This window comes from Streptopelia decaocto (assembly GCF_964273445.1).
Source record: "Streptopelia decaocto genome assembly, chromosome: 18".
Classification (NCBI taxonomy): domain Eukaryota; kingdom Metazoa; phylum Chordata; class Aves; order Columbiformes; family Columbidae; genus Streptopelia; species Streptopelia decaocto.
In genome coordinates, this window is record NC_138673.1 from 5,137,013 (window position 1) to 5,150,818 (window position 13,806).

At 51.6% G+C, this 13,806-nt stretch overlaps 1 protein-coding gene across 5 annotated transcripts in view; it reads right to left on the reverse strand.

Annotated features, from left to right (window-relative positions):
* Positions 1-13,597, reverse strand: part of DTX2 (deltex E3 ubiquitin ligase 2) — a 31,580-nt gene extending 17,983 nt beyond the window's left edge. For 4 of the 5 annotated variants that reach the window (XM_082068433.1, XM_082068431.1, XM_082068430.1 and 1 more), the window contains exons 1-3: positions 13,518-13,597; positions 8,665-9,053; positions 4,600-5,185 (exon numbers count right to left, since the gene is read on the reverse strand). In XM_082068433.1, coding sequence (XP_081924559.1) covers positions 4,600-5,185; positions 8,665-9,053; positions 13,518-13,594 — 1,052 coding nt within the window. In that variant the 5' untranslated portion in view covers positions 13,595-13,597. Of the gene's footprint in view, positions 1-4,599; positions 5,186-8,664; positions 9,054-12,908; positions 13,013-13,517 lie in introns of those variants that run through there. The other variant, XM_082068432.1, reaches the window with a different exon arrangement.
* Positions 13,598-13,806: the final 209 nt, after the last annotated feature.

A 13,806-nucleotide genomic window follows, 5' to 3' on the forward strand; every position in this document is an offset into this window, starting at 1 on the left:
ACTGCTGGGAGGCTTTATACCAACTGATGTGATGATGGAGGAATCAAACACTTCTTATTTCACACGGGCTAAACACAGGCATATTCTGTTAGCAGCATCTCAGCTAACAATGTTGTAGGATGTGCTTGTACAGTGATTTCTTTTACATCTGCAGAAAGTGCCAGAGCTGGAACTCATGAAATCAAGGGCAACTCATGCTGCTTTAAGGCAGCTCTGCCACAACACTGCCCAGGTAGATTTTTAGCCATAGAACATGGGAGGATGTGTTGCCACGCCAAAAAGGGTGAAAAATGCTACTTGGAGCCTACCCTGGGTCTGAGGTGGGTTTATTTGGAGGAAGAAGATGAAGAGGTAACAAGGAAGAGTGTTGCTATTGTAGTATAAGATGGGCTGTGTCTCGAAAGCAGGGTTGCCGGCAGCAGAACGGAAGTATTTAGTCTATCAGATCAGATTTGAGCTACTCCAGTATCGCTGTATTGGTGCTGGCTTCTGGGACAGAGCTGGAGCCAGGCTGGAGCAGGGTCCTGCAATTCTGTCCTGCCGTTCTCTGCAGCTCCTGCTCTCCTGCTGCTCCATACACAGAGGTGACCGAGTGCACCAGGGGTCACCGGGTTGTGAAGAAAGGGACACAAAATAAGACCCCGTCCTCTAAGAGTCAGGAAGAAGATCCTGATCAGATCTGCCATCCTTGGTTCCCTAAGCAGAGCACAGAAATCCACTCCAAGAGGCAGACAGGGCAGACTGATATTTCAGCATGACAAAATCAGTCGCTTCTCCAGAATTTCAAGATACTGCAACACAGGTGAGACAGCAAAGCACAAGACTGGAGAGGAAGTGTGCTGCCCGTGATGCTGCTGCTTCAAACACTGGGTGGATGAGTTTGACCTGAACATCACCTAAGCTACACATACACAAAGGTCTAACCCTGCTCCCAGGGCCAACTGAGTACATGACAACACTAATGACCATCCAGCAGTTGCTCCCCTACCTTTCTTCTCAAGACGATGCCAAAACCCAGACCAAATCTCTCTAAAGGAGGGCTTTTTGGTGCGCTGCACACAGCCACGTGGATCTGTGGTTTTGCTCCTGGCACCAGCCAGAGGAGATTCCCGTGGTGCTCCTTGGGAAGAGCACCCGGCAGCAGAACCACACTGGCTATGAGGGCTGTGGAACCAGTTATGATGGGGTCAGCAGAAGCAGAACTGAGCAGAACCCCTTCTTGCCACCCGAGGGAATTCGTGGCTGAGACTACGGACAAAGCAGCTGGAAGATGCCAAAGAGGAGGGAAAAGGGAAAGGCCCTGCCCAGGTTCTGGTCCCTTGGTTATACCTCCTGGTCCTACAAAGCACAGGCATTCCCCATGGGAGATCTGGGGGACACAGCACCAGACCCTTCCAAGGAATACCATGATACTATAAACACCCTTCTTCAGTCCCCAAGGCCCCCATTCCCCATGCTTTTAAACAAAATTTCCCCCCCCAAGCTGCCTGCTTTATTTGTAGGCACCACCTAGACCAGCACCCAGAGCCACACAAGCCCAGAGAGGCCAGTGGAGCCACAACAGGGATCTACCTGCCTGGGGCACTAATTAATACATCCCCTGGCAGATTGCTTCCTGCAGCTTTACTTGCTCATATTACAACCAGGCACTCCTTACTGCATTTCAGGAGTGCCCGTCTCCATAATTATCCTGCACAGCGCAGGGAGCGGGGCAGCTCTTGCCCCAGGGATGGGTGCTTAACCACCAGGGGCAGAAGGACGATGCCAGGAGGTGGCTGGGAGCTGGGGGAGTTGGTCCCCACTTCACAGATCTGGGTAACAGCGCTGAGAGAAGGACACTGCCCTTGCTGTGGCACATTCCATCTGCAGATTTCAGTTCTGTGAGAGAGGCCGGATTTGTTAACTATGTTTAATACACAGGAGGAGACTAATGCACCAAGAAGCAAAATAACTTGCCCACATGTATTTAATACATTAGCAGCAGAGCCAAGGATATTAGTGTCTGTTTAAGCCTTGGCACTCCTCTCTGGGTTTTCCAGAGACTTTGACCCTCTTGAGAGCACAGGGAAATTAAACCTGTGTTTTGAAGTGCCCGAGCTCCACCCTCTCTCACCCAGCAAGCAGGAAATATATTTAATCACCGCCAATGCCACAGACACTCAGGCATGCCTGTGCTACTAACAGCCCGCACTGGGGGCTATTCCTGCCCGTTTATTAGATGTGAAGGAAGAAATAAATGTCACAGCCACACAGGGACGTAGGCAGCTTTCCAGGATGAGCTGCACCTCTTTCTCAGCCCTGCAGGAGAGCTGTTTGCTTCAGTGCTCCCATTTTTAGCTGCGTTTCCTAGTGAAACCAGGTGTACACAACCACATCGTCTTTCAGCCTCTCCCTAATAGCTTTTGAGCCCTTCTGCCAGTTGCAGCTCAGCTCCGAGAGGAAAGAGCTGGGTCATCCCTGTAAGCTTTGTGAAGATAAGCAGTTTTGTACATGCAAGTAATCTGCCAGGGCTGCTTGGGAGCTAAAGGCTGTGGGGTGAACACAACTTTCATTAGACATCAGAGGATCCACCATGGCCCGCTGCTCCCTTCAGCCTCCAAGCACGGGCCAGCACAGGAACTGCACAGCACAGCTTAGAGAAATGAGCAATGCTGCATACAGACAGAAAAACTTGGTGGGATAATTAGTGCAGGATAATTAGCACTTCACCTTCACAAAGGCCAAGCTATTCAGTGATGCAGGAGGAGAGAGGGCAGCGACTGCAAGGGAAGGGGAACGAACACCAAGTGGGAAAGATGGGGAACCTATGGGATAAAATAAGCCAGGAATGTTCCGGGCTTAGGAATTAAATGAAACATATTGTTAGAGTTTGCTACTCGGGTTTCCCCTAATTCACAGAAATTAGAGTATTTTTTGCTGGAACATGGGTTTCGGGAGCCTGAGGCTGTAACCCCAGCCAGCAGCAATTACACCCGCCTAGCAGCATTTCCAACTCAAACCCAGCACATGGCGACAGGGGAAAAGCCATCGAGCTGTCAGCTGGTGCTGAAAAACTCCTTTTCACATACAGCACTAATACTGGAAGGTGGAGATTGTCCCCCTGCGTGCATTTGTCTGTCTGGCAGGGAGGAAAGGGAGCACCCCTGGCAAAACTAATCCCAAAGGGCTGGAGATCCAGACATTGCGCATCACCCGTGAAAAGCCACCAACGCACATCTTTGTTGTGCCCTTTTCTGGGGTCCGTCTGGGTGTTTCAGCCCTATTTGAAGGTGACTGGAACAGAGAAGCATTGCGGATGCTTAAGATGTCACGAAAAAAAATCAGCAAGTGCAAAGAAAGCACCAGAAAAAGACCGTGAGAAAGAAGAACAGGATGCAGGAAGTTACTTCACTCAGGTGACCTCGAAGAGGGAAAGTCCTGATACGACAATACAGAAAATATCTCAAGATTCACCATCTTGCTTAAAATACAAATGAGATTCAAAATAAACCTCAAACCCCTGTGCCTTGTGTAATTAGCAGAGTGTGCTTTCAACACTCCTCTAGATCTCTTATCTCTGTATTTACTCAGGGGAGCTTGGACAAGTAAATCAGCCCTGGCAAGTTCTCCTTTAGTTTTCTGGGTGCTCACACAGTGGTTCAGCACCTGGATTATTTATGGTGAAATGCATACACTGCTCTGTACAGCTCCATCCCTTTACAGAGGGAGCAGTCAGACAGCCCTTGCTTGGTCCTCGATTTATGGTGACAGACAGTGGAAGTATTGTCACCCAGCCAGGAGAGGGTCACTGAGGAAAGATGAAGGCAAGGACATGGCAAACGAACCTTGCAAGGCAAGACTCAGCTGGATTTGAAATCATTTGGAGTCCTGCTTGTGCTTCCAGTCACCCAACATCGTAACAGTGAAGCACCATGGCACCTTAACATGTGTGAAATGAACCTCTTCAGCGATTATCCAGTGGCACCTCTGCATCAGCATCTACCCCAATTAATAGCCTGGACACCACTCAGAGTGCTACTGTCACCCCAATGATCTTGGATAGAGAGGGACCAATATGGTTCCAGGTGTCAAAGGAAGGGGGAGTAAATTACTGATTTGGTTTTCTAAACATCTTCACAGTGAATTTTAAAAAAATCCTTGATTGAATCTATGTCTTTGTGGGGGTTTTTTTTGTTCTTTTTTTTTTCCCCTGCATGTTCACCTTAAAAACGTCCAACATGAACTTCCTAAAGGTATTCAGAAGTCCCCTTTTCATTCACTTGGTCCCTCTCAAAGTTGTTTTTAAGTGTAACCCAAAATATCATCAATCCCTATTAATTTTCTCAGGCCTGCAGAATTTCAACCTGACTGCTTTCTCCAGTGGTTCAGGAAGATCAGTAGACCAGGACTGTATTTCAAGTGGGAGAAAAGAAGAGGAAAGCAGAGGAGAAGCCTTTTCATCCACTGTACTGGACACAAAGGCACAAACCTCTCTCTCCTTCTAGGGAGAAGACCCTTGTAAAGTCCTCTGGGACAGAGAGGCTCCTAGATAACGAAGACCTGAGGACAGCAGGTCTCTTGGACACACGTACGCTATTAAAGGTGAATTTGGGTCTGTACCTGACTCCGTTAGAGGCAGACAGTCCTGTGCTGGGGCCCCCAGCTTGAGGCAAAGCCCAGGTGCTCTGTGCATTGAGTCTCGGTGTTGACCTTGCTCCAGACAAAGTCGGTTTGTTATAGGGCACGAAGCCGACGCTGGAAGAACTTACTGACGCTGTCCTACCAGGAACCTGATGAGAAGTGGAAGAGTTGGGAAAGTTTGTCATGGAGTGGCGGTAGCGTGTGGTGATGGGACCAGTCCCACTGTTCAGCCAGCACTGCTGGCAAGAACAAGCCACTCCCGTGTGAAGAGGTGCCGGGGAGGCCAACACCGGGTACGGGGCATCCAAACGTCTCTGAACGCTGCGGCGGAACCTCGTGGTCTTGTTGGTCTGGACTTGAGCCACAAGGTCCACTTCGTAGTTGTAGCCCAAGGGTCCGAGATCTACTTGGTGCTGGTTCATGGCATGGGCTTGCTCCAGGAACACGCAGACGTTCATCTCGTAGGGGGACCACCCACCTTCATCGTTCTGCCACTCCCAGACGATGCCCTGGCCAGCGGCGGAGTCCCCGGGGAAGAGGTGCCTGCGGACAGCCCGCATCGTCCCTGCGTGGGAAGAGGGGAAAAAACATGAAATCATGTTGTGAGCAGCGAAATAAGTGGGATCTGGTCTCAGGAACTTGCTTCTGCACAGATCCGCAGTGTCTACATCACAGTGGTCTTCCTCACCTCTTCCTCAGCAGGGGCACTAACAGACTTTCTCTTCCCGACAGGGCTGGGATTGGTCATGAAGCTCAGAGAAACGTAATACCCGCCAAGATCCCCGTCCCTTTGCCAAATCTGATAGCAAGCTGGCAGCAGGTTCAAAAGCTGCTGGGAGGAAGGGTGGGAAAGAAGGGAAGGAGAGAGGATGCGGAGGACAGACACACCCGAGCACAAAGGCACAGCGATCACATATGCCTCCCTGACGCTAAAATAAGTTAAAAAAAAAAAAAAAAATATATATATATATATATATATATATATATCAGGCTGAGGCACAGATCTGGTTAAAGAAAAGAAACAACTCCCACAGCCTTGACAACAGAGTAACTATAGAGACATGACACCATCGGGAAGTGCTTTGCAGAAGCACTTACGGGGCTTAACACCCACTTTGCTACCGGGGGTCTGGGCAACTTTGCTCTTGGGGGAGCGGGTGAAGTCCCACAAGGAGGAGGACGACTTTGGAGAGGGGACGGACAGGGTCAGCATCTCCTGGCTGCTGGGAGACACAGCAAGACTAGAGAGGAGAAGAAAATGAAGTAATTTGGAAACCGGAGAGAGCAGCTGTTCAGACAAAGAAAGATAAATGAAAGCAGAGATGCTGCTCTTGCAAGGCTGCTTGACAGCAACAGCGGGAGCTCAAAACCCCCCGGCAGCCTGGCTCTCCGGCGTGACTTCACTCCTGGTGAATTTATTCCTTTCTTTATAAAAGAAAAAGCCTAATGAGAGGGAGGTAAGCCACCCTACAGGACAGAAGCTCTGCAACCTCTGCAAAAACAGGTTCTTGCAGCAGGGTCAAAACTGCTGGTGTTGGGAAAATCCTCAGCAACACTCCGCACTGAGAACGAAGAGCAGGAAATGCCACAGGGCAAGCAAGTCTGGGGATGCAGGAGGAGTTCAGAGAACAACAGCACCGAGAAAAAAAAAAAAAATCAAGATAAAGCCACCTAAGAGGTCATGAGAGTTATGACACTGTGCTTTAGGACCCCAGGTGAAAACAGGCACACTTACAAGTATTTGCACCTAAAGCCTGTGGAGAACTGTGCCAGGATACCCATTGGCAGGTCTGAAGCTAAAAGCAGCAGAGAAAGGATTCGAGGAACCTGTAAGCAACCTGTATGTTTAACATCCCAAAACAGCAGCAGAGAGAAGAGCTTTTAGGAGTCAGTAACAAGACCAAAGCCACGCACTTGGAAAACATTCCCCTTCCCCCAGGCTGGCAGGGAAACATCCATTCCTCCCCGGGTGGGCAAACAGCTGTGGCGAGAGGACAACTCCTGCTGCTCCCTCACATTCGCTCCCAGCTAATCTGCCTCGACCAGCAGCTGAAACCCACAGCTAATCCTGCCCACAAGATCCCCCAGCACAGCTGTCATTCCCCGTTGGTGGGGATACTGGTCCCGTTAACACTGGCTTCCTGTTATTCTCCCTGGCTTCCTTTGAAGAGCCTATTTGTCTGTCTAATAGCTAATGAGCAGAATACAACAGCCTATTTTTTGCTCTGTTTAAAGATTTTTCATGGGGATGTTTCCTGCGGAGATTCTTTTCTCCAGCACATGACAAAGGTCAGCTGGCTGCTCGTTCAGAAAGGTTCACGTTTTAAGGCAGAACCTTATAGAGAGAAAAAGCTTTGCTTAGAACTGGGTCATTGAAAAGGGGATATGAGAGTGTTTCCAATCATCACGTTGTAGAGCATACAGGTACTTGCGGAGGGAGGCTCACAGACCTGGCCGTTCTGCTCAGCATCCCTCCAAATCGATGGGAAACGCAGCAGGAGAGCTGTGAAGCAGAATCAGCTTTTTGGTTATTAACGACTCAACCACAGATCTCATCCGAGGAAAGCTGAGATCACGTCAGCCAGTGTCATTTCCAAAATTGTGTCGGGCTGTTCCCCAGAGGCGACCAACTCCAAATGACCCTGAGGTGGATGACATTCACTAGGTGCTTTGAGATCTCTCCCAAGGGTCTAAAGAGATACAGACCTTCGCGGAGTGACAGCTCCACTCATGGAGAAGGATGTCCCATTCACACTGGGACACAACTTTCACCCTCCCCACCCTCACCAAACCAGGCCATTGCCTGACACGGACTCTTGTCCACGTGTTGGAGCACAGCCCAAAAGGACAAGAGGCTGGAAGGCTCCTTCACAAGTTTGGTGTGAAGTAAACAAGAAAGAAAGAGCTGCTGGTGCCATCTCTGATGGTCTGTGTGGTATTTCTTGAAGCCTCAGCAGTGCTTCCTGGAGCTCAAACAGGCCACGCTGAGCATAACCAGCCCTGCCAAGGCATCCAGCTAAGAAAGCTCCTCGCTCAGGACACCGCTAGAAAACCTAATCCTAAAGTCATCAAGTCAGAACAAAAACACGGATGCAGCTGTGATAACCACTCGCATTTGCTCTAACCACTTCCATTTCCTGTAGGAATTACCCAATCGTGCAGTTGATACAAGATATTGTTCAGTTATTGCTTCAATTGGCAAGAAACCAGCACACTGCCCATCTCTAAAGCTTGGGGTGATGCTTGACTGCATCCCAGGGTGATGGGAGAGAGGTTGGCAAAGAGGAAACTGATGCACAGAGAATTTTCCAAAGCAGCCATTCATTTGGGGTGTGTAATTTGGGATGTCCCTGGATTTTCCGGAGATGAAGAGCATGCATTCCAGCCCTGCCCCCCTTCTAAGCTACAGCTGCTCAGCACATCTGGAACAAAAGAGGGTAGGAGTCACCTCAGCAAATTCTGAGCTGCTAGCCTCAGTGACCCCAAACAGAAACAAGATGAGAATGAAAATTAGGTCTCAATCCTGCTATTAAGACCAGCCCACCCTTCCTCCCTGGGAGGAAGCAAGCCAGCCCCGTGCAGCACAAGCGCAGGGAATATTCTGCTGCAGTGTTACGGTGTTCTGCGGGGGCTGCAGGCTCTCACAAAGCAGATTGCGCGGGGCTGCATGCCAAGGTAAAGCAGCTGGCACTCCAGTCGCGGAGGGAAGAAGGGATTCAAACAGGAGGGTCTGAATCATAAAAAGGCCTTTTTATGCGAGTGGTCTTGAATGGATGTGGGTTTCCAGCTCTGAGGGCTCTGGCTCACAAGCTCTGAACTCCAGAGGTCCCATGATGAGGCACCTCAAGAAATCACTGCAGATTCACAGCAGCCAACATCAATTTGCTCACATGCTAATACGCTGGACAGCAGACAGCATCAGCAGAGACACAGATTTGCCACCCATCAAAGAACTGCCCAGCAGAGCTTTGTAGGGCTCTCCTGTGCGGAACAAGGTCCTGCTTATCTCACCAAAACCCAGCACGGGCGGGGAAGCTCCCTTACCTGTGTCCTGTCGAAACTGCGTCAAGCTTGGGATGTCAATGACATAGGGTGCCAAGACAGGATCTGCATGTCCCAAAGCGATGCTGCTGACAAGCCCTGACCCTGAACGCCGGCCCTTCTGCTGCGAGGCCTGAAAAACCTGTTCGATGTAGCTGCAGACGTTCCCTCGGTAAGGCCTCCACCTGCCAAATTCATCCTGCCATTCCCACACCGCCACTGCCGTGGAGTTGCTGCTGTGCCCTGGGGAAGAACTGGGGAGTCCGGATGGCCCGGCCAAACTGCTTCCCGCTCCCTGAGCTGCTGCCATGTTCCTCCCTGAGGTCTGGGCACGCCGCGGTTCCAAGTGGCAGCTGCGCTGGCTGGCCTTACACCATTTTCTTCTGGGGGACCTGCAGCAAGAAACAAAGAGAGCACACGGAGCTGAGAATGATGCCCCATATCCAGCCCACCCCACATCCATCCCACACAAGCCATTTAAGAGAGGGAAACAAGCTTGCTGTTTCACAGGAGATGCTCACTGTGCATTTAGGAGACTAGAGAGAAGTGGATTGGCCTCAAAACCTCTGGTCAAGGGCAAATGAGGTACCAGCACTCACACCTTGCCAATGCTATGACCTTTTCCTCCTAATTTAGAGCAACAAGTAGAATAGAGACTCTACTTCCCGTGGTTTGTGGCACACCTGGCTGCAGCTTCTCGGGTTGGAAAACAAGGAACATCTTGAAACAAAGGACAATCTGCATCAACAAAGACTCAAGCCATTAAAAGATGACTTGGGGAAGAACAGAGAATGGGGTAGGAGCCTTAAGACATCCAGATAAAGACACAAAGGGCAGTGAGTAAATCCTCACAGAGAGCAGAGACATAAGATCACCACCACTCTCAGCCCACAAGGGATGTAAAAAAGCAGACTCAAAGCCATCATATGGTCACCAAGCCGTTCAAGAGACACCAGAGGTCTGAAATCTGTCATTCCTTATCTGCTGTGTCATTGCAAGGAATCCTGTCCAGACCATCTGGACACATGTGTCTTGATGCCCAAATGCCAGACACACCACTTGGAGATCCCCATGTTGGTGCTCATGAGCAGGTGGGTATGACTGTGAATGAGTTAAATTTGTTTTGTTGTAAAATAAAGTCGCCTTCTCCCTCCTAAGGTCTCACGTCATTGACTGCTCGCTTAACTCCTAGCCGTCAGCAGGGAGCTGTGAGCTTCCTTCCCGTCAAATGGAAAAGTTCATCTCTCCCAAGAGGCAGAGCAGCAGTGGGTGGCTTCCACTGGAGGATGCCATCTGCGCGGAGAATGACATCCCTGACGGAGGGGGGAAGATCCCACGCTCCATAGAGTGTCCCATCCATCATGCTCGTGTGCCTTGCTAGCTTAAAAAAAGAAATAGAAAAAGAGAGAGCAAAGAACAGACACACCCACACGTCTGCATTTATAAGAGGAAAGCAACGCTTTCTCCACGACTTCATTGTAAAGTAGCTTATGGGCTGCTCTGAGATTTTTACAGAACACCCCCAGCTCAACTGCTGTCAGTGACAAACCACTCTAGATCACCAACAGAAGACCCTGGTCTCTGCAAACGATCTTTCGATCCGATTCCTTCTTCCCTAATGCACCAAGGATGGCCCTGTTACTGCTCAACACAGCAACTTAAAATTTGAGGTATCAAACCCGACACCTGCCTCTGCCAGCTCTTTTTATGGCAGGTTTCACACCAACACGTCTGCTCCTCAGGGACCACCAGCACTTCCATGCTCAGCTTGGACCAGCGTGAGCCAAAGCAGGGTTTTCTCTCCTACCCACCTGCATCAGGTGCTCTGAACCCCAAATTGAGAGCCAACACCTTTTACCTTCCAAAGTTGTTACCAAATATTCATTGGCACATCCTACAGCCACGAGCAGAGCAGGAGAGCAGAGGGAGGCTGTTTGGAGAGAGTTGGTGATTTGTGTTCCTTCCTTCTTGAAATACAGCAGCAGGAAATGGAAAAAAAGAGGATATATCCCAGCAGAAAAGCTGCCTCCTTCACGTACAACTTTGCATTTGCTGTGACACTGGCCAGGTGACAAAAGCCCCTTGGACGGCAGCAGTGGCTGAATCCTGGACCACATGCAAGCAAAGGTACCCGGCGCGGCCGCACGCGAGTGCCGCGTGCTCTGACATTCGCTTCTCCATCAGAATGGAAAAACATTTCCTGCGCTGGGACTGCTGGTCCAAAGGAGCAGCGAGGGGCGGATTTCAGCCTCCTGGCAGTTCTCGCTGCTAAACGCTGCTTGAGCCAGCAGCTGTTTGCAGGGATTGGGAAGTGAGGAATGCGGGAACACTTCAGTAAGCCAAAATTACGTGAGTCCCTGAGTTAAGGCAAACAGGAGGGGGAAAAAAAAAAAAAAGTCCTGAAGTTGCAGTTCTTTCCCTGCTCCATGAATTCAGCAGCACACAAATATTAAAAGCTGTGAAATTAAATACCAGAACTGCTGGCGCAGTTTTCAGCCTACCCCCCCGGGGCTGCCGTGTGTCACAGCAAAGCAGAGAGGGTTTGGGGCAGCAGAGCTGAGCAGAGATGTCTGGCTGTGGCTTGGGATGTGTTATACATCCCACTGTGTTATAGACGCCAGAGCAGTCCAGCTGCAGCAGCTCCTTCATGCTGATTCCATCCTGGGAAGATCAGCAGTGCCGAGAGAGTAACTACATGTCTTTGCTAAAATCCCACAGACTGTAACACTTCACCTTGAGCTTTAAAAGTGCCCTGAAAAGCTCAAAGTCGTACCAATCCCTAAAAACTATGTTTATCCAGTCCTGGCTTCAATTAGTAATCCTGTGGACCACCTTGCCCCAAATGAAAACAAAGCTTCTGACTACTTGAAGTACAAACTTCAACATTCCATCCAACTGCTCTCTACTCCAAAGGTAATTCGTAACTTGGGCTCAGATCTTGAATTTGGATTTGTTTGGCTGGCCCTTTATGCCTCAGCACGACTTCAGGAACATTTGCCCATGTGGCTTTAATCGAAGACTTGGACAGGAAGGGAATTTGGTGCATGTCAGTTGTGTTTCCCGGCAGATTCACTCCCTGCTCCTCAAGCTCCAGCAAATGGTGGTAAGAAAGCTGCAGAGGGGCAGGTGGGAATTAAAGCATTTGAAAGACACCTCTCAAACCTGTTCTACTTCCAGGAAGCAGAATTTTCTTTCATTTTAAATGTACGATCTTAAAATTCACGGGTCTGAGATGATTTCTCAAAACGCCAAGTCCCTTTTTAAGTTTTTGAACTGAAATTGCCAGCGCTGATAAAAGTTTCAATGATATGCCAGTTTGTACCTGGCAAAGAAAGGGCCCTCAGGAGCCCTTGAACTGGGCTGCATTCAAAAAATAAAAATCACCAGGTTGGCAAAACAGAGACTTTTCAGCAGGTTGCTGAGAAAAGAGGGTATCCAAGAGGGATTTGTTAAGCACCACATGAGAGATGGGACTGGAAGTGCTACAAAGAGCCCGTGCAGAAGATTAACACATGGATTAGGAGAGCACATGAAGCTCAGGGAGGCAGGGGGGGCTGTAATAAGCCCATGACCCCTCACAGGGTGCGAGACTAGAGCAGCATTACAGGGGCCCTGGGCGACCTTGACCCCAAACCACCAGCCAGGGCCCGCCCAATCCGACCTGCACTTCTGCGCAACCTGAGCTGTGAACGCAGCCACGCAACAGGGTTTGAAACCCTCGCCAGGTAACTGGTATCCGAACACACCTTTGCGTACACGAGCACCCAGTGCTGACCAGCGCACAGCCAGCAGCAACCCAGGAGCAAGAACTGAGCAAGGTGGAAGACGGGAGGTCGAATCAGTAACACCAGCGGCACAGATCGATCTGTCCTCAACACAGTCCTGCCTTTGCTGATCCTCACGGCACAAGGTGGCTGGGTTGACAGCCAAAAGAACAGAAGAAATAAAACCCCCGACCGCTCCGAACCTGGACTTCTTCCATTCAAAACAAGCTTCAAGAGGGTTCCCTTAGGAGGAGAAAATAAAGATTGCAACTGAAACAGAACGAAGCGTTTGCCTCGCAGCTAGGCAGAGAGCTTATTTCAGGCACAAGTGAATAGGAAAGCAGAGGCAGTGAGAGGAGGGCAGGTACATACACCTGAACACAGGGTCACCCCGAACCCCCAGTCCCTCGCTCCAGGGCCCTTCTGTGCACTGGAACAGGTTATTTATTTGTGGGGAAACGGTTCACACGTGAGGCTGCAAACCTGGCAAAGTCTGGAGGGCTCCTCCAGCTTCCTGAAAGCTTCGGCTCCCACTAGGACGGCAGCGCCGGGAAGGCAAAGCCACGTCCTGCCCAGGGCAGCGGGGAACCGGGGCCACTGGAGCTCAGCTCTGCCCGGGACCCCCGGCAGCACCCACAGCCCCACTGCAGCCCAGGCAGCGCCCCCCGGCTTCAGCACGGCACCTCCGCTCCCGACACCGGGCACCCCGGGCAAAACCCGCCCCGGGCTCCGCGGGGGCTGTGGGGTGTCCGGGCGGCACCGACTCCCCCGGGGGGCTGCGGCCTGGTGCGGGGGAACCGTGCGCAGGCCGAGGGGGGAACGACCCCCCGTCCCGCAGGGGAAGGCCCGGTAGCCCCCGGCCGCCCACCGCCGGCTCCCAGCGGGCTGGAGTGTCCCGGGCAGCGGCAGGTCGGGCCCGCGGCGGCCGCGCGTCGGTACCGGTCGCTCGTAGCCGTGATGGCCACGGAGGGGGAACACTCACGGACGGCCCGGACCCCCCGAACCACAGGGGAGGAGTTGCCGGCGCGGCGCTGCCCGGCGCTGCCCAGCCCAGCCCGGCCCGTCCCGTCCCGCCCGACCCCGGCCCCTCACCCGAGTCCCGGCGGCGGTTGCTGCGGGGCGGGCGCGTCCCGGCGCCGCCATGAGACACCGCGACGGACACTGCGCATGCGCGCGCGCGGCCGCCTGGGGGTTGTAGTGCGGGGGCGGGGACGGGGCGAGTGCGTGCGAGTGGGCGTGACAGCGCGTGTGTGACACGGAGGTGCGCGTGATACCGGGTGTGACACTGCGTGTGGGACACTGTGTGCGGATGTGACACTGAGTGTGTGGCACTGAGTGTGTGACACTGTGAGCGTGACACCGTGAGCGTGACACCGTGAGT